General features: G+C 47.4%; 1 protein-coding gene across 1 annotated transcript in view; it reads left to right on the top strand.

The window, feature by feature from the left end:
- Nucleotides 1–17,706, top strand: part of LOC137428009 (desmin) — an 81,173-nt gene extending 63,467 nt beyond the window's left edge. Inside the window, exons 5-10 of the mRNA XM_068117902.2 lie at nucleotides 5,555–5,722; nucleotides 6,635–6,760; nucleotides 7,039–7,259; nucleotides 14,017–14,060; nucleotides 14,353–14,435; nucleotides 17,457–17,706. Coding sequence (XP_067974003.2) covers nucleotides 5,555–5,722; nucleotides 6,635–6,760; nucleotides 7,039–7,259; nucleotides 14,017–14,060; nucleotides 14,353–14,435; nucleotides 17,457–17,498 — 684 coding nt within the window. The 3' untranslated portion in view covers nucleotides 17,499–17,706. The remainder of the gene's footprint in view (nucleotides 1–5,554; nucleotides 5,723–6,634; nucleotides 6,761–7,038; nucleotides 7,260–14,016; nucleotides 14,061–14,352; nucleotides 14,436–17,456) is intronic.
- Nucleotides 17,707–17,952: the final 246 nt, after the last annotated feature.

The raw sequence follows: 17,952 nt of genomic DNA, 5'->3' as shown, positions 1-17,952 counted from the left end.
GGGGGTTGGGGAATTGTGGAGTATAGGGTTCAATGGTTGTTGGTCTTGTCTTACCGCTCCTCGCTTCCTCTCCCCCCCCCCCCCCCACCCCAACCCCCACTCCAGCCCAGCCGCTATCCCACCCACACTCTGGTGATTCTCGTGCCCCCCCCTCCCCAGCAACCATCCTACTCCCACCCCCCTCCCCCTAGCCCTCCAACTCTCCTACCCCCTCCCCCTTCTGCCTCCAGCCCTCCAACTCTTCTACCCCCCAGCCTTCCAGCTCTCCTATCCCCTGCCCCCAACTCTCCTACTCCCAGCCCCCCAACTTTCCTACGCCCCCCCCCCCCACCATCACCTCGACAACTCGACAACTCTTCTACCCCCCTGCCCCTGGTAAATCCTCCTCCCCCCCCCTGTCCCCTCGTTCCTCTGCTAGTATTTCAATAAGATTGAATATTTTAGAAAGAAGGAAATTAATTTATTTACTGTATCAGGAAGATGTAAACGAGCTCGACCTGTAATTGGTGTTCCCGTCGGAGCACGTGGCTCATGGTGATGGATCTCAGGTTCAAATTCCCTGTTAATTTGTTCATAGTCTAAAAATGTCCTTTGAATTCAGCTAAAATTCAGCTACAAGAAGGGCACTCAGTAGAGAGCATACCTCCACCAGGCTCAGGTGTTTACGTTTAGTATCTCACTGACAGACCCGATCTGGATCTGGACCTGAACCAAAAGCAAAACGGCTTCTTCTTGTCACTTACGCAACTCATCCACCAAGTTTTGAGATGTCGTTCTCCCTATCGTTTTTGGCCCAATCACTCAATGGTGAATGAACAATCACTTAAAAAATTCTCTGATCCGGATACGGATTCAGATCTTCACCCAAATCGAATCAATTCGTCATTGTCACATACCCAACCTGTCCACCAAATTTCGTCCGAATCAGTGAACAACTTTTTGAGATATCTTGTTCACAGACAAACAAACAAACTGACAGACAGGGGTGAAAACATAACCTCCATACACCTGATGGTGATTGGTGGCGGAGGTAACAATGTCTCCTAACGTTCTTATTCGTCATGTGCTTATATGAAAAAGGTACTCTAAGAGTATCCCATAAGCTTACCTCACTGTAGAATAATAACTACATGGCCTAAGGTTGTTCGACATGTATGAAGGGTCAAGTTACCAGACGCGGTGGTGTAATGGTGGAGAGTTTCCTCTGAGTGGGCGATCTGTGGTCAAAACCCCGTCTGTGTCTGTGAGATCTGTGGTTCAAACCCTGTCTGTCTGTGAGATCTGTGGTTCAAACCCTGTCTATGTCTGTGAGATCTGTGGTTCAAACCCCGTCTGTGTCTGTGAGATCTGTGGTCAAAACCCCATCTGTGTCTGTAAGATCTGTGGTTCAAACCCTGTCTGTGTCTGTGAGATCTGTGGTCAAAACCCTGTCTGTGTCTGTGAGATCTGTGGTTCAAACCCTGTCTGTGTCTGTGAGATCTGTGGTAAAAACCCTGTCTGTGTCTGTGAGATCTGTGGTTCAAACCCTGTCTGTGTCTGTGAGATCTACGGTTCAGACCCTGTCTGTGTCTGTGAGATCTGTGGTTCAAACCCCATCTGAGTCTGTGAGATCTGTGGTTCAAACCCCATCTGAGTCTGTGAGATCTGTGGTTCAAACCCCATCTGAGTCTATGAGATCTGTGGTTCAAACCCCATCTGAGTCTGTGAGATCTATGGTTCAAACCACATCTGAGTCTGTGAGATCTGTGGTTCAAACCCCATCTGAGTCTGTGAGATCTGTGGTTCAAACCCCATCTGAGTCTGTGAGATCTGTGGTTCAAACCCCATCTGAGTCTGTGAGATCTGTGGTTCAAACCCCATCGGAGTCTGTGAGATCTGTGGTTCAAACCCCATCGGAGTCTGTGAGATCTGTGGTTCAACCCCCATCTGTGTCTGTGAGATCTATGGTTCAAACTCCATCTGAGTCTGTGAGATCTGTGGTTCAAACCCCATCTGTGTCTGTGAGATCTATGGTTCAAACCCCATCTGAGTCTGTGAGATCTATGGTTCAACCCCCATCTGAGTCTGTGAGATCTGTGGTTCAAACCCCATCGGAGTCTGTGAGATCTGTGGTTCAAACCCCATATGTGTCTGTGAGATCTGTGGTTCAAACCCCATCTGAGTCTGTGAGATCTATGGTTCAAACCCCATCTGAGTCTGTGAGATCTGTGGTTCAAACCCTGTCTGTGTCTGTGAGATCTGTGGTTCAAACCCCATCTGAGTCTGTGAGATCTGTGGTTCAAACCCCATCTGAGTCTGTGAGAGCTGTGGTTCAAGCCCCATCTGAGTCTGTGAGATCTGTGGTTCAAACCCCATCTGAGTCTGTGAGATCTGTGGTTCAAACCCCATCTGTGTCTGTGAGATCTGTGGTTCAAACCCCATCGGAGTCTATGAGATCTGTGGTTCAAACCCCATCTGAGTCTGTGAGATCTGTGGTTCAAACCCCCATCGGAGTCTGTGAGATCTGTGGTTCAAACCCCATCGGAGTCTGTGAGATCTGTGGTTCAAACCCCATCGGAGTCTGTGGTTCAAACCCTCATCTGAGTCTGTGAGATCTGTGGTTCAAACCCCATCTGAGTCTTTGAGATCTGTGGTTCAAACCCTGTCTGTGGCTGTGAGATCTATGGTTCAAACCCCATCTGAGTCTGTGAGATATGTGGTTCAAACCCCGTCGGAGTCTGTGAGATCTGTGGTTCAAACCCCATCTTAGTCTGTGAGATCTGTGGTTCAAACCCCATCGGAGTCTGTGAGATCTGTGGTTCAAACCCCATCTGAGTCTGTGAGATCTGTGGTTCAAACCCCATCTGAGTCTGAGATCTGTGGTCCAAACCCCATCTGAGTCTGTGAGATCTGTGGTTCAAACCCCATCTGAGTCAGTGAGATCTGTGGTTCAAACCCCATCTGAGTCTGTGAGATCTGTGGTTCAAACCCCATCTGAGTCTGAGATCTGTGGTCCAAACCCCATCTGAGTCTGTGAGATCTGTGGTTCAAACCCCATCTGAGTCAGTGAGATCTGTGGTTCAAACCCCATCTGAGTCTGTGAGATCTGTGGTTCAAACCCATCTGAGTCTGTGAGATCTGTGGTTCAAACCCCATCTGAGTCTGTGAGATCTGTGGTTCAATCCCCATCTGAATCTGAGATCTGTGGTTCAAACCCCATCTGAGTCTGTGAGATCTGTGGTTCAAACTCCATCTGAGTCCCCCTTTAACAATGGTACGTGTTGCGTCCTTGATGGATGCTCAGCATTTAGAGGATAGAGCATGTGCAGCTCCCTTGATGGATGCTCAGCATTTTGGGGACAGAGCACGTGCTGCTTCCTTGATGGATGCTCAGCATTTTGGGGATAGAGCACGTGCTACTCCCTTGATGGATGCTCAGCATTTTGGGGATAGAGCACGTGCTGCTTCCTTGATGGATGCTCAGCATTTAGAGGATAGAGGACGTGCTGCGTCCTTGATTGATTCTCAGCATTTAGAGGATAGAGCACGTGCTACTCCCTTGATTGATTCTCAGCATTTAGAGGACAGAGGACATGCTGCTTCCTTGGTTGATGCTCAGCATTTCGGGGATAGAGCACGTGCTGCTCTCTTGATGGATGCTCAGCATTTAGAGGATAGAGCATGTGCTGCTTCCTTGATTGATTCTCAGCATTTAGAGGATAGAGCACGTGCTGCTTCCTTGATGGATGTTCAGCATTTAGAGGATAGAGCACGTGCTGCTTCCTTGATGGATGCTCAGCATTTAGAGGATAGAGTACGTGTTGCGTCCTTGATGGATGCTCAGCATTTCGAGGATAGAGCACGTGCTGCTTCCTTGATTGATTCTCAGCATTTAGAGGATAGAGCACGTGCTGCTTCCTTGATGGATGTTCAGCATTTAGAGGATAGAGCGCGTGCTGCTTCCTTGATGGATGCTCAGCATTTAGAGGATAGAGTACGAGTTGCGTCCTTGATGGATGCTCAGCATTTAGAGGATAGAGCACGTGCTGCGTCCTTGATTGATTCTCAGCATTTAGAGGATAGAGCACGTGCTGCTTCCTTGATGGATGTTCAGCATTTAGAGGATAGAGCACGTGCTGCTTCCTTGATTGATTCTCAGCATTTAGAGGATAGAGCACATGCTGCTCGCTTGATTGATTCTCAGCATTTAGAGGATAGAGCACGTGTTGCTTCCTTGATTGATTCTCAGCATATCGAGGATAGAGGACGTGCTGCTTCCTTGGTTGATTCTCAGCATTTTGGGGATAGAGCACGTGTTGCTCCTGATTGATGTTCAGCATTTAGAGGATAGAGCACGTGCTGCTCCCTTGATTGATTCTCAGCATTTAGAGGATAGAGGACGTGCTGCTTCCTTGATGGATGCTCAGCATTTAGAGGACAGAGGACGTGCTGCTTCCTTGGTTGATGCTCAGCATTTAGGGGATAGAGCACGTGCTGCTTCCTTGATTGATTCTCAACATTTAGAGGATAGAGGACGTGCTGCTTCCTTGATTGATTCTCAGCATTTAGAGGATAGAGCACGTGCTGCTCCCTTGATTGATTCTCAGCATTTAGAGGATAGAGCACGTGCTGCTTCCTTGATTGATTCTCAGCATGTAGAGGATAGAGCACGTGCTGCTTCCTTGTTGGATGTTCAGCATTTAGAGGATAGAGCACGTGCTGCTTCCTTGACTGATTCTCAGCATTTAGAGGATAGAGCACGTGCTGCTTCCTTGGTTGATGCTCAGCATTTAGGGGATAGAGCACGTGCTGCTTCCTTGATGGATGCTCAGCATTTAGAGGATAGAGGACATGCTGCTTCCTTGATGGATGCTCAGCATTTAGAGGATAGAGGACGTGCGGCTTCCTTGATGGATGCACAGCATTTAGAGGATAGAGGACGTGCTGCTTCCTTGGTTGATGCTCAGCATTTAGGGGATAGAGCACGTGCGGCTTCCTTGATGGATGCTCAGCATTTAGAGGATAGAGCACGGCCAAACCCCCTGGAGACAGCATCAACGAGGAGGAAGAGATCCCCCCTCAATTGCTCTGCTGAGTGCGGAAAGAGAGAGAAGTGACGTCACCAGTAACCAAAGTGCCCTGGCCCAAGCTTACTGGCTGTTTGTCTGGAGTCCAGTACACTGTTGTCCCATGTACTTGTCTGCATGTCTATGTGTGATTTGTGTTGCAGCTCCTCCAAGAGTCTTAGATCCTGGAGACAAAAAATATAATCTCCAGTGGATGGAGTTAGACATTTACCATGGATGGAGTTGGGTATGTGCACGTGACCAAGTTTTTATTTGGACATTATTTGTTAGTGTGTGGGGAAAATGGAATCCACATTTGTCGTGATAAAAATATTGTTCACTGAACACCATGAGCTACCCACATCATTCCACCTTGACATCTGCCATACCTCTTACCACAACTAAACATGACCCCAAACTACAACCCTCTTCCATCATTTCATTCGTGACCCATGATGGCCACCAGCTCAATGTAGATGATCGCACAACTTCTCGTTTCTTTCCTCCAGGAGTTGGGGGAGATGCGAAGCCTGACCCACGAACCGATGCTGGCGCTGGAAGCACAGCCCGAGGCGGCAGGTGCCGACCTGGCCGCAGCCCTGAGGGAGGTCCGCACCCAGTTTGAAGGGCTCGCCACCCGCAACATGCATGAGGCTGAGGAGTGGTACAAGATGAAGGTAATGCTCTGCAGAGTGCGGTCGGCACCACTCAATCGTAGCATTTGAAAACTTTCATGAAGCAATAATCAGTTATCAAATATAGTTCAGGGTTATCGATAGAAGAGGGTCATCAGTCGTTTTTAAAACTAGGGGGCCCGTTGGTCCAATGGACCAAATTTTCATTGATCTTCACCACCTTGTACATAGTATACCTGCCTGCTGGACTCGGGGATTATTTTGGGTCCTCGTAGTCTTTTGGGTATTTTGGGTCAATGGGGTCTTTTGTGTTGTTCGGGACTTTTGGGTCTTTGGGATTTTTTGGGTCCTCTTGGCCTTTTGGTTCCTCAGGGACTTTTTGGTCATCTGAGTCTTTTGGGTCCTCGGGGCCTTTGAGTCCTGTGGGTCTTTTGGGTCCTCAGGGATGTTTTGGTCATCTGGGTCTTTTGGGTTCTCAGGGACTTTTGGGTCATTTGGGTGTTTTGGGTCATCAGGGACTTTTGGGTCCTCATAGTCTTTTGGGTCATTGGGGGCTGTTTGGGTCTTTTGGTCACTGGAGTCTTTTGTGTTGTTGGGGACTTTTGGGTCTTTGGGATTTTTTGGGTCCTCTTGGCCTAATGGTTCCTCAGGGACTTTTTGGTCAGCTGTCTTTTAGGTCCTCAGTGATGTTTGGGTCATCTGGGTCTTTTGGATAATTTGGGTCTTTTGGGTCCTCAAGGACTTTTGGGTCTTCGGGATCTTCGGGTCAGTCTAAAGCGTTAAAAGCTACATTTCAATAGTACGTAATTAATTAATAGACTACGTAATGAATAGACACAAAAAGTATGACACACACACACAGACAACTCATCCATTTATAGTAGAAACAACAAGAATGCTTATTGATTTGAGCTTAGACAATGTCATGAGACCTCTTCTCTCCACATCCCTAAGTTTACAGACCTGTCGGAAGCGGCGACCAAGCACAGTGACGCTCTCAAGCAATCTCGCCAAGAGGTCATGGAGCTGAGACATCAGATACAAACGTCTGGCCTGGACGCCGAGTCACTGAGAGGAGCTGTGAGTAAAAAGACTGGACAAGCCCATCATTAACATGGCGTCCTTATGGAGGAAGGAGCGGACACCATTGTACACATTTACTCATGAGCACACAGGACATGAGGATACGGAATGAGTAACACATAGCAGATGGCTGCAACACCTGTACACGTTCTACATGACACACAAAATCACATGTATCTTTGTTTCCGATGACCTTGACCGAGGGTCCGTAACCATGAGGGTGTCGCTTTGTGCTTGACCTCTGCTTAACTTGACCCTCATGGATGCGTGAGCAGAACGAAGGTCTGCAGAAGCAACTTCGCAACCAAGAGGAAAGGCATAACGCCGAGCTGACCGAGAGAGACGACATGGTGGCCCACCTGCAGGCCGAGCTGTCCCGAATCAAGGACGAAATGTCACGGCAACTTCGCCACTACCAGGAGTTGCTCAACGTGAAACTGGCGCTGGACGTGGAGATCGCGACGTACCGCAAGCTCCTCGAGGGAGAGGAGACACGGTCAGTGGTTTGGTGTGCATTACCGTCGGTCCAATTGGAAAACTGACAAGGGCTTCAGCATCATTGTCTAACTTGTTTCTATTGGTCGACAAGCGAGGTCACCCAATCAGGATCGGGTTATTTATACTTTAGTAAAAACCATCAAGAACATTGATGTTTTAAAGCTGCAGCAAAAAATTACCCAAGAGTGCACAACGGAAATGATGGGTCAAATAGCCTCATTTCTTTGTTTCAGGTCGGTCAGTTTCTTGATTTTTGAGATGTATAAACACACATACATACAGACAATTGCTTTGCGGAGGTGCGAGGGGTTAAGCTTGCGACCTGAACCTGAACCTGCGTACCCCCAGCACGTCTGCAAAATTTGGTGGATATTGGCCGAGCGGTTAATTTTCTATGATTTTAAAACCTACACACTCGTACATACAGAAAAAATTACTGGGCTGAAGGAGCACGGGCTCCAGCATGAGACGGACAAAATGACGGGCAAGACACAAACTCTTCCGAGAAGATGTTTATTCTCAAAACCAACTCGGGAACAATGAAACTCTGAAAAGCCCGTTTATCGGGCTGCCTTATAAAGCACAACCACAACCAGAAACCGAAAGCGAAAGCCACGCCTCTCAGGCGAGGCGTGCTTCGGTGGTCACGTGATCAACAGGTGTAGCTGATTATACCCGCACGCGCGGCACGCTTTGGTGGTCACGTGACCAGCCACTCTGGCGCCGTGGTTCCCCGCCGGTGACGTCACCGGCTGGAACAAGGAGATTCTGATGCAGGTCTCGCTTGGGGGACCCATGGGTCACTACACACGCCCCCCCAGAATGGACTTGATCCAGGAAGGTCAACCTGAGGGGGGTCCGGATGACCCGACCGAAACGACCCCTGGCCAGTCGCGGGGGGGGGGGGGCGGGTGTGGTGGCGGGTGGTCGGACGGGGGGTGCAGGCAGGGGGGGGTCCAGTGTGGTGGCGGGTGGTCGGACGGGGGGTGCAGGACGGGGGGCGGCCGAGGGGCCGGGCAAGTCCTCGGGGGAGGCTGCCGAGGTTCCTCGCGGGCCTCCCGAGGTTGCAGTTCGCGGGTGCAGTGCCAAGAAGGCTCGAGCGGTGCACGCGAAAAGTGGGTGAGCCAACCGAGGGGCTGGTCAAGGCCTCGGGGGAGGCTGCCGAGGTTCCTCGCGGGCCTCCCGAGGATGCGGGGCTGGTCAAGGCCTCGGGGGATGCAGTGGACGGGGGGTGGCCGAGGGGCTGGGCAAGTCCTCGGGGGAGGCTGCCGAGGTTCCTCGCGGGCCTCCCGAGGTTGCAGTTCGCGGGTGCAGTGCCGAGAAGGCTCGAGCGGTGCACGCGAAAAGCGGGTGGGCCAACCGAGGGGCTGATCCAGGCCTCGGCAGCCTCCCCCGAGGTCTTGTTGGTTTTGATTTTGTTCCTGAGTTGGTTCCCGAGTTGGTTTTGAGAATAAACATCTTCTCGGAAGAGTTTGTGTCTTGCCCGTCATTTTGTCCGTCTCATGCTGGAGCCCATGCTCCTTCACTGGTGACCCCGAATTTGCAACACGCGATGGACACCGCAGTGTCCCTCAAGCTGCCCACCTTCTGGGAAGCACATGCCGCCATCTGGTTCGCGCAGGCGGACTCCCAGTTCGCCCTGCGTGGCATCACGTCGGGGTCACCAGTGAAGGAGCACGGGCTCCAGCATGAGATGGACAAAATGACGGGCAAGACACAAACTCTTCCGAGAAGATGTTTATTCTCAAAACCAACTCGGGAACACTGAAACTCTGAAAAGCCCGTTTATCGGGCTGCCTTATAAAGCACAACCAGAAACTGAAACCGAAACCGAAAGCCACGCCTCTCAGGCGAGGCGTGCTTCGGTGGTCACGTGATCAACAGGTGTAGCTGATTATACCCGCATGCGCGGCACGCTTTGGCGGTCACGTGACCAGCCACTCTGGCGCCGTGGTTCCCCGCCGGTGACGTCACCGGCTGGAGCAAGGAGATTCTGATGCAGGTCTCGCTTGGGGGACCCATGGGTCGCTACAGGGCCATAAAAAAACATATTATATTGTTACGGTTTTGGCGAAGCCCGTTCCCTTACCAAGGGGAGATTAAGCCCCTTTTTCTCCTTGGGTCTTCGAACTGCGAGACTGAGTCGCCACTTCCGGTCAGACGCAGGAAAGGGTCTCGGGACAATTTTCGCACGTACCTAAGTACCCACGCCACCGCGGAAGCTGGGATCGAGTCTCGCACGAACCACGCATAATTGAGTACACCCGAGCGGATGGCGTACCACGTGGTCCGTGCTGTTACCTTGCTATTGGAACCCGATCAGAGCGATATAATTCTTACCACGCTAAGTCAATGATGGAAGGGACGAAACGGTCGAATCAAAGGAAGAACAGGTTTAATTATTATTTACACAATGTACACTGGCAGAAGAAGAGAGACACAGGGCAGTCTTAAGCAGGCTTACTTATCTGCCCGGACAATGGGCCCACTCACACTCACAGGGGGATGAAGGAAAAAATGTTCATGCGCTGAACGCGCCGGCTTTGGTCGTCCAGGAACAGCTCACCCGGCGTGGCCCTCTGGCGGTCACAGCACGCGTCCCGGCGAAGGCAGGCGGGAGAATCCTCGCGGCGCGTATCTCGACAAAGCAGGCAGGAGGAAATATACGCATCTCTGGCCCGGTACAGCTGTCTTTTACAGCGCGATTAATACAACTGCCGTCAAACTGAGCGCTCCGAACTCATAACTCGTAACTCAGCGCTTTCACTCTCGTAACGCAATGGAGGATCTGACTCCAGCTCAACACAGCGCTTTCCCTCTCATAACTGAACACAGCGCTTTCACTTTCGCATGGGCTTGCCTCCTAACTCATCCGCCTACCTTCTCATAACATGGCGCTCCGAACCGACTCTCATAACTGAGGTGGGGGCTCCGGGCACAGGGTTATATTGGCCCCGCCCTAGCCCGTATCGAATGTTCCAAGCCCCGCCTTTTGCCGCAGTGGTAAGTCACTCCCCTCGAGCCCTGATTGGCGGCTCGTGCTTACCGGTCAATCCCACTCCTCCTGCCCCGCCTTCCTTCGCCTTGATCGACTTGTTCTGGCCTGCCTCGTGGTATTTCGCGCCAAAACCAAAAGCATGGAGGCATCGTAAAGGAACTAATTCCCATTATTCTACTCAACGCAAAACTACACACAGGAAAGGTCTACGCTTACATTTACTATGAAATAACTGAGCTTTAAACGAGGCTATGTGTTGTAGTGTAACTAAACTAGGAGGGGAAATTAACCTTTATTATAAAAACACAAAACCGCAACAATATGTATATGTATATATATATATATATATATATTGTTATGGTTTTTAGAACCTTCACTAGTAAATTTTAGTAAATATTTTCCTTATAAATGTTCCCCTGTAAATATCCCCATCAATTGGCTTGTTAAAGATCGCACCCTAGTTAGTCCATGTACAACACGTAGCGAACCATAGGACCTCTCCATAGTTTTTTCATTATTATGTGTTTCAGTTAAGGATCTGTTCCCAATAGTTGAATCTGCGTTGCATTCATCAAATAAGATAGGCCCCTTTCAATTTCCCCAATCGCCTCACCCGCGTCTCCGCAAAGTAACGGTTGAGCAGCATTCGCTGCTCCTTGCCTTGATGCGGTTGTTGGCCCCAAACCGCCATTAGCCATGCGGTCAAGCCGAGGAAGGAGGGGGCAGAGCCGCCAGAACAAGGTGTGGCACGTCGACTCGTCATCGGAGGTGGAGTCAGCAAGCCCTTACCGACCAACCAGGGCTGGCGAGGTACCATCGCGGGCATGGCTCTATGAAGCACGCATTGATTCCAACACGCTTAATATAAGCGCGAGCGCGAAGCCTTTTTACGGAGACAAACGAGAATCGACTTGGGTTGGAGACGGCGCGTGGTGAGGTCTGGCTGAGAGAGAGAGACGAAGCTGCACGGAGCCCCTTTGACAAGCTGCTTCGTAAAGCCCTACCGCGTGAACGAATACGTGAAACTGCCGCTGGCTGTTCACTTCCAGCCCGGAGCGTGGACCTGGAGCAGACCTCCTTGCTGTGCCTCTGTCCGAATCTTCCAGCCCTGCTGTCCCACCTGGACCCTTCTCCTTCTTCCAGTCATTCCTGCCTGCCATTCCCTGTCGTGTGAGTCTGTTTGTTGTCTTGGGGAATAATATAAGACTGCTTAAGGCTGCCCTGTGTCTTCTTCTTCTTCTGTATATTACTTTTGTTTCTTCTTTAGGTCTTTGGTTTTGTACATAATTAATAAATTACACCTGTTCCTTCTTATTCTTTGGGTTTTCTTCTCATCCGGTCGCTTTAGTGTTTTCCCTGATTGAATACCTGTGGCGCGATTTTGGCCAAACGCTCGGAGTCGGGTTAGTTCGTTGTTAATGGCTCGAGCTGTGGATTGCTAAACCGCTCGGCAAATACCATCTTGTCCGTGGTTTGAGCGGTACTTGTCTCCCTGTTTTGCGGAGGGATTGGTAAAGGTATTTGGGAGAACACCTTGACCAATAATCCTGACCAATTTCACCCCGCAAAAGAGCGTTATAAGTACCAGGACTAGAGACGGCCAGCTTAACAGGCCAAGGGGATTAACCCCCCCCCCCCCCCTTTGCTAAGGGGAGTGCCGTCTCTGAGATCCGTAACAATATATATATATATATATATATATATATATATATATATATATATATATATATATATATATATATATATATACATACATATATACATACGTACATACATACATACACATACATACATATACAGTGCCTATCGAAAGTCTACACCCCATTTCAAAGTTTTCACCTTTTGTTTCTTGTAGCCTGAAATTAAAATGCATTAAATCAGACTTTTTCCATCTTTATTTACTCATCATATAAACCCACAACTTCCGAGTGAAAAACAAATTCTACAAATTTCAGAGAATTAATAAAAAAAAAATACAAAACTAGAATATCTCGGTTGGATAAGTGTCCACCCCCCCCCCACCCCCCCCCCCCCCTTAAAATAGCAATTGTAAATTAGATCAGGTGTAACCAATTACCTTCAAAATCACATACCAAGTTAATTGGCCTCTACCTGTGTTAAATTGTAGTGATTCTGATTATTTCAGAATAAAATCAGCTGTTCCTGTTGATTTCCTCTGCTGGGTCATGCATTTCACAGCAAAGACTCAACCATAAGCACCAAGGAGCTTTCACAAGATCTCTGGGATAAAGTTGTGGAAAGGCACAGATCAGGGGATGGGTATAAACATATTTCAAAGACCTCCAATATCCCTAGGAGCACAGTGAAGACAATTATTAAGAAGTGGAAGGTGTATGGTACCTCCAAGACCCTGCCTAAACCAGGCCATTCCTCCAAACTGGATGACTAAGCAAGGATGAGACTGACAAGAGAGGCCACCAAGAGGCCAATTGCAACTTTGAAAGAGCTACAGGCCTTTATGGAAAAGACTGGTCACTGTGTGCATGTGACAACAATATCCCAAGCACTCCACAAGTCTGGCCTCCACAGTAGGATAGCAAGAAGGAAGTCGTTACTCAAGAAATCCCACCTTGAGTCCCGTTTGAGGTATGCAAAAACCACTACGGAGATTCTGAAGCCATGTGGCAAAAAAGTTTTGTGGTCGGACAAACAAAGATGGAACTTTTTGGCCTAAATGCTAAACGTTACATTTGGTGCAAACCCAACACAGCACATCACATCACCCAAAGAACACCATCCCTATTGTAAAGCATGATGGTGGCAGCATCATGTTATGGGGATGTTTCTCATCAGCAGGGACTGGGGCACTTGCCAGGATTAAAGGGAAAATGGATGGAGCAAAGTATAGAAATATCCTAGAGTAAACCTGCTGCCCTCTGCAAGAAAGCTGAAATTGGGACGGAAGTTCATCTTTCAGCATAACATCGACCCGCAGCACACAGCCAAAGCTACACTGGAGCGGCTAAGGAACAACAAGATAAATGTCCTTGAATGGCCCAGTCAGAGCCCTGACCTAAATGCAATCGAAAATCTGTGCAATGACTTGAAGATTTCTGTCCATCAACGCTTCGCACGCAACATCAATGCTCCGCAGACAGCGAAATGTAAGTAACTTGACTGAACTTGAACAGTTTTGTAAAGAAGAATGGGCAAATATTGCCCAATCAAGGTGTGCAAATTTTGAGGAGACCCATCCCAACTGACTCACAGGTGTAATTGCTGTCAAGGGTGCTTCTACCAAGTATTAACTCAGGGTAGACACTTATCCAACCAAGATATTCTAGTTTTGTATTTTTAATTAATTTTCTGAAATTTGTAGAATTTGTTTTTCACTTGGAAGTTGTGGGTTACGATGTGTAAATAAAGATGGAAAAGTCTGATTTAATGTAATTTAATTCCAGGTTAAAAGGTAACAAAAGGTGAAAATTGCAATGGGGATGTAGACTTTTTATAGGCACTGTATATATATATATATATATATATATATATATATATATACATATATATATATATATATATATATATATATATATATATATATACATATATATATATACATATATATATATATATATATATATATATATATATATATATATATATATATATATATATATATATATATATATATATACGTATGCACATGCCCTTCATCTCCTACAAACTCTTCACCTGTTTAATTTGACAAAGGAAAAGAGAAAGGGTAATTCACCTGAACTGTTTGCCTCCTCACCAGGATTGTGGTTCCGATGCAACACTACTCTGGTCTCCATTACCATGGTGAGTACACCTGTGTCTGTGTGTGATGAAGGTGGAGGGGAGGGAGGGGGTTGGGGGGGTTGGTTCAGACCACATTATTCTTGTTGTTTCCACTTGATGCAGAAGAAGAGGAGATACAAAACTCCAGATCATGATCGAGGGGCTAATTCCCATGCGATCACCTGCGGAACATGTAATTCAGCAACAAACAAAAAAGAATGCTCATCTGTTCAATCAATGTTTACAATTCTCAAATAAACCAGAACCTAGGTTATGTTTCCTCCATCTCTTTTCTCCATCTATCTCTTTCCAGGTGCCAGCTTAGATGACCATGAGACTGAGGTTCATGCAAAGAAGACTGTGGTGATAAAGACGATTGAGACAAAGGATGGAGAGGTTTGTGGTCCAGTAAATGTAATCCATTGCTGGTGTTGCTAAACCACAGTTTAACCTTAAAGGTCACCATAGCGCACCTGTCTTTGACCTATACTGGGTTCGATTCCTGACAGGACGATAAACCATCGACCTGTCACTTCGCAGGTAGTTCTATCGTTGAGATGCAGTCACTTAGACCGACATGAAGACCCTAGCAATCTTGAGTGGATGTTACACGTCCCTTGGTGGGCTTTTGGAATGAGTCGATGATCTTCACCGGCATCCTCACCAAATTCCAGATTCCTGTCCTCATCTACTCGGTAGAGCGCATAGTCTCACCTCGCGTGTTCATCCTGAACAAAACTACCATCGTTAACTGAACACGCTACTATTATGGCCCATACACCCGCATTATCCATGTGACATACATTCCCATTATCCGTAGCTTTATTGATTGATTGTTGGGATATTCAGGCTAAATTGAGTCAGTGAAGATTAACAAGACAAAAATCCAACGCTAGTCCCCATGGCTAGACGATCGATCGTATGTATGAAGTTTTGCATCGATCCGTTAAGCGGTTCTCGAGGAGAACATTTTTTTAACGTTTTAATTTTTGATCCAATATGGCCGCCAGACCACGTGACCGATGATGTCATAAATGTCATTCGACACTCGCATCGGGTCGGTGCAGCAGGCCGTAGCACGAGGGGGTGCTCAGATAAAAAATAATTTAAAAAATAATAATAAAGGATGACATTGCTAATTGAGGTGTCAGTACCCAATGATTTTAGCCTAAATAACACGGAAATGACCAAGTACTAGGACCTGAAAAACGATGTGAAGAGAACCTGGAAACCGAGGAGTGTCGGAAGTGGAGTGATGAAGCAGAACCTCGTTGGGATTTTGAAAGTGATACCAGGAAATATTACAACAAACAATTTACCAGTCTGGGGTTCAATGGCGATCCTTTAAAGATGCCTCGGAACAAATACGAGAACAGAATGGTCACAACTTATGTCTTCGGAACATAATCTATTAAGAAGAAGGGAGATATACTTTGCGCTCCGGGAGAACCTTTTGGGCTACCACCTTATGACATATGCTTAACGACATTATAACCAACTCAAGGTCATGCAACCACCCAAACATACTCTAAAGACGTTTTCTATGGACACTTGCATCCATTGTTGCCTCAATGTCCAATGTTGCCTCAATGTCCAATGCTGCCCCAATGTCCAATGTTGCCCATATTCCATCCAATGTTGCTTCAATGTCCAATGTTGCCTCAATGTCCAATGCTGCCCAAATTCCATCCAATGTTGCCTCAATGTCCAATGTTGCCCAAATTCCATCCAATGTTGCTTCAATGTCCAATGCTGCCCCAATGTCCAATGCTGCACAAATTCCATCCAATGTTGCCTCAATGTCCAATGTTGCCCAAATTCCATCCATTATTGCCTCAATGTCCAATGTTGCCTCAATGTCCAATGTTGCCCCAATGTCCAATGCTGCCCCAATGTCCAATGTTGCCCAAATTCCATCCATTGTTGCCTCAATGTCCAATGTTGCCTCAATGTCCAATGCTGCCCCAATGTCCAATGTTGCCCAAATTCCATCCATTATTGCCTCAATGTTCAATGTTGCCTCAATGTCCAATGCTGCCCCAATGTCCAATGCTGACCAAATTCCATCTATTGTTGCCTCAATGTCCAATGCTGCCCCAATGTCCAATGTTGCCCAAATTCCATCCATTATTGCCTCAATGTCCAATGTTGCCTCAATGTCCAATGTTGCCCCAATGTCCAATGCTGCCCAAATTCCATCTATTGTTGCCTCAATGTCCAATGCTGCCCCAATGTCCAATGCTGCCTAAATTCCATCCAATGTTGCTTCAATATCCAATGTTGCCCAATTTCCATCCAATGTTGCCGAACTTCCATCCAATGTTGCCCAACTTCCATCCAATGTTGCCCAACTTCCATCCAATGTTGCTTCAATATCCAATGTTGCCCAACTTCCATCGAATGTTGGCCAACGTCCATCCAATTCTGCCCCAATGTCCAATGTTGCCGAACTTCCATCCAATGTTGCCGAACTTCCATCCAATGTTGCCCAACTTCCCTCCAATTTTGCCTCAATGTCCAATGTTGCCCAACTTCCATCTAATGTTGCCCAAACTCCATCCAATGTTGCTGAACCTCCATCCAATGTTGCCCACCTTCCGTCCAATGTTGCCCAACTTCCGTCCAATGTTGCCCAACTTCCGTCCAATGTTGCCCAACTTCCGTCCAATGTTGCCCAACTTTCGTCCAAATGTTGCCCAACTTCCGTCCAATGTTGCCCAACTTCCGTCCAATGTTTCCCCAACTTCCGTCCAATGTTGCCCAACTTCCTTCCAATGTTGCCTCAATGTCCAATGTTGCCTCAATGTCCAATGTTGCCTCAATGTCCAATGTTGCCTCAATGTCCAATGTTGCCCAACTTCCATCCAATGTTGCCCAACCTCCATCCAATGTTGCTGAACCTCCATCCAATGTTGCCCAACTTCCGTCCAATGTTGCCCAACTTTCGTCCAGTGTTGCCCAACTTCCGTCCAATGTTGCCCAACTTCCGTCCAATGTTGCCCAACTTCCGCCCAATGTTGCCCAACTTCCGTCCAATGTTGCCCAACTTCCGCCCAATGTTGCCCAACTTCCGTCCAATGTTGCCCAACTTCCGCCGAATGTTGCCCAACTTTCGCCCTATGTTGCCCAACTTCCGTCCAATGTTGCCCAACTTCCATCCAATGGTCCATTTAATAATCATCTGATGGAGACCAGGTGGAGTTAAAAAAAATGTAAAATGAAGTTTTGAAAGAAGTTGACAGATAATGAAGATTTTTTATATTATTGAGATTGAACGATTTGTCTGCAAAGAAACCCCCAAAATATTTATCTCAGATCTTCGATTGACAGACAATTTGATTTGCGGATTTTTACGGGATGTTTGGGGCCTTGTTGTTGATGTTGTGCACACTGTGACCAAGTGATTGTGTTCCACAGGTCGTCAGCGAGAAAACTCAACACCACGAGGAGACGTTGTAAGTTAAAGTAGTGAGTGGACCGACCATAAGAGAAGGGATGTTTCTCTCGTTGACCTCCGCCCTGGATGTGCCACTGAACTCGAACCTCTCCAAACCTTCTTGTCCCCAAACCCAAAGCTGTACGGATCACAAGCAAAATGCACTTGTTTGTTCGGTCATTTGTCCTGTATTTGAACAGATTCTGAAATAAAACGAGTGCTGAAAAAAAATCCAACGGTGCAACTTGTTTATTAACAACCATACAGGATGGGTTATGGGATTTCATAGGACGGGAGGGTCAAAGAGCAACAAGTTAATACATTAGTGGTTTCAGAATAGTCCTTTCACTCAGAGTAGTAAATATATGGAATGGTCTCCCTGGAAAGGTAGTCTCAGAAGAAAGGGTAGATGCGTGTAAATAGGTATGTATACATGTTTGGGATAGAGTGGTACAGGGATATTGGCAGGAATGTTCA

This window comes from Myxine glutinosa, chromosome 5, assembly GCF_964187855.1.
Source record: "Myxine glutinosa chromosome 5, kmMyxGlut1.1, whole genome shotgun sequence".
Lineage (NCBI taxonomy): Eukaryota > Metazoa > Chordata > Myxini > Myxiniformes > Myxinidae > Myxine > Myxine glutinosa.
The sequence above is the reverse complement of the archived record's forward strand: the minus strand, read 5'-3'. Positions and strand labels throughout refer to the sequence as shown.